This window comes from Acanthisitta chloris, unplaced genomic scaffold (assembly GCF_000695815.1).
Source record: "Acanthisitta chloris isolate BGI_N310 unplaced genomic scaffold, ASM69581v1 C16843950, whole genome shotgun sequence".
Classification (NCBI taxonomy): Eukaryota; Metazoa; Chordata; class Aves; order Passeriformes; family Acanthisittidae; genus Acanthisitta; species Acanthisitta chloris.
Window position 1 is genome coordinate 1 of NW_008703395.1, and position 2,942 is coordinate 2,942.

Genomic DNA, 2,942 nt, shown 5'->3' on the forward strand with positions numbered 1-2,942 from the left:
AGTATAATATTTTTATAAATAAAAATGCTACCACCAGACTTGTCTTTCCAGTTTTCTCATCTTGTTATGTTTTGCAATACAACTCATGATTTTTCAGAGCAGTTTTAGACAAATACAACTTTTGCTAACAGTGCTTAGTATTTTTCACTATAGTTTAAAGCCTTGGCAAAGGAGATGAGGGAAATATGGGCCTTACTCAAAGGGATGTTGCAGTCAGATAGAAATGGGTGTTTTTGAAGGTCAGTGGAGGGAAATGTTAATGTGGAAAGAAATGGAGGGTGGAAGTCTCAGAAAATAACTCTTCTTCAGTCAGAGCATTTCTATGCTTGCATTCATTAACTCTTGTATATCTAAGTTTGTTGTATATTTAAGTCACTTTTCAGGCTTCCATAAAACTGAAGGCCAAAGTCTAATCTCAAGTGTGGATTGCTCATGGAGTGGGTGATCTAGGGAGGGATGCAGTCATAAATAACACACACATGAAGTTAGAAGAGAAATCTGACAGCAATTTATGGACTGCCAATTCTTTAAAACATGGTCAAAGTTTGCACCATTTCTTCTTTGAGAGGAATGCTATTGCACATGACTTGAAATGGTATTTTAAACATAGTTTCTGCTATGCTAATAAGAACTAAGAGGTTGAGGGAATGGTAGTTTCCTCTGATTATTCAGATTACATAGCTGTGCAAGAAAACTGTCAAAGGAAATAATACAAGCTCACGGCATCTTTGACTGCTAATACAATTTTGTGCATCCTTCCAAACAGCTTCTGTATCAATTTGCTTATTATCCTGCTGTGTTTTGCTACTGTTTCAGGATGTTAGATCATTAAATTAGATACCAGACACTATAGATAGAAGTTGTGGCTGAATTACTGGCTGGGATTTGAAATGATTAAGCAGAAACAATAGTAAGATATTATTAGTTAGTATTATCTTGTATTAACTAATGGCTACAAAGTGAGAAAAGATAATACAAGTTTACCAAGCCAAGCAATATAATTGTTTCTTCATGTTTTTATATATAGTGATCTTAAGAAAGTTCGTAAAGATCAGATAGGAAGAAAATGTCACTTTTCTAGAATACCTTGTTTATTTGCTACTTAACATTGGAGAAAATCTTCTTCCTGATTAGCATATAGACCACTAGTCAGCAGAAGTAGAGGGGGTTAACTGGCCAATAATATTTGACAGCTAACTTTGGAATTGTAAAAATTAAGTCAAATATTAAGAACTGACTGTTTGCAGTCAATACACCTTTTCAAAAACAGTGGCTGATAAATCTAAGCAGTGATCCCACTCCAAAAAGCCCATCTCAAGAGGACATTCACAGAGTAATAAAAAAAAATAATTTCATCATGAAATTATTTGCAGTAAAATATTAATTAATCTCTTAGCCTCCATGATTCCCCCTGTATTCCAGCTTCATGAAATGTACACCAGACTGGAGCAACCTTCAATTGGAAAACTACTACTACAAAATATTTCTCATTCTAGAATAGAAATTGTCTGAAACACATGCTCTACTCACCTAGAAGCAATAGGACAGCTGAGGGCTGAAATACTGTGGTCCATCAGGAAATAAGCTGAGTTGCTCACTACTGTGTAAGTGCTGTTGTTTAACCTGTATTTATACAGTGTCAGCAAAATAGCCATCAGGCACTACCCTAATTCAAACGTAAAATGACAAAACCCCTTCTGGTCTTGCAACTGAGGTCAGAAAAATAAAACTTCAACTCATGCTGAGCTTGCATGGAGCTTTTAGGGTCCATAACCTACTATCATAGCTCTTCTCCAGAGCTGCACAAGTGCATGATGGTTTTTCTCTCCAACTGTCTGGCAACAATGAAACTTTCAAAGAAATTAGATGATAAAAATGTTTCTTCTGCTTTCCCCCTCCCACCAAATATGAAGGAATTAGAATTGCCTTTAACACTCCACTCAGTTATTTTCCACTAATGATCTGACACTGTAAATTCTTACCCATTTACCAAAAGATCCACATTCCTCTACACTGAACACCTTCTATTCTTTCTAGAATGTTTTCAGACATTTTAGACAACCAACAAAATAACCTATCTCTTCCTGCCCTGGCTCTCTCCCTAATTTCCACTGGGATTGCCTTTAGTACAAAAACATCCTTTCCTGTTTCTTAAATGACTGACCTATGCTCATGCTCAAGAGATTACTATTGCAACAGTAAGGTCACTGGTATCCCTTTGTGCAGAATGTTCCTGCTTTGACAGAGGAGGAGAAAGACAAGAAGCATATCCCAGGAGCTAAGAAACTTCCAGGGCCTGCTGTCAACTTGTCAGAGATTCAGAACATAAAGAGTGAGCTGAAATTTGTCCCCAGAGCTGAACAGTAGCTGGAACAAGCAGGTGAGTAAAAGAAAGGTTCTTTGGGATGCTCTAGGAGAAACAGGCTGATCCAGAAACTCCTTTATGTGAAAAGATGGCTTTCCAATTACTTCAATGGACCTGTAGTCACACCTCATAATTCAAAGACAAAATAGAAGAGGAAAAGGTCATAATCCTTGGAATTCTCTGTTATTTCAAACACAGATCATGTTGGAGATTATATCCAATGATATATGGCACCCATCAACCAGCCTAACAAATAGTCTATTCAGTGTATTAGGAATATTGAAGGCAGCTTTAAAATAGCATCTTTCTTCACAAGCACAAGTTCCAGTTTTGCAAAATATGAGACTTGTATTTGTACAATTTAACTACAAATAAATGTTTTACAATACAAATATGTTTATTGCAGTGATGGACAAGTAGGTCAGTATTTTAAAAAAGCTCCTTTGGAGCATTACTTACTTGATATTAATTTATTTATGTAATTCAAAATTGACATGCTAATAGCTCCATGTATTTAATCACACAAACGTCCCCAATGCTATTTGTGGCACCCAAGGGCTTGCTCTCTCTCTCTCTC

At 36.3% G+C, this 2,942-nt stretch overlaps 1 protein-coding gene across 1 annotated transcript; it reads left to right on the forward strand.

Annotated features, from left to right (window-relative positions):
• Positions 1-2,226: 2,226 nt before the first annotated feature.
• Positions 2,227-2,367, forward strand: SMPX (small muscle protein, X-linked; the record flags this gene model as incomplete). Its single annotated transcript, XM_009083322.1, has 1 exon — positions 2,227-2,367. A coding segment is annotated over one exon (141 nt), but the record flags the coding sequence as incomplete, so codon positions are not given.
• Positions 2,368-2,942: the final 575 nt, after the last annotated feature.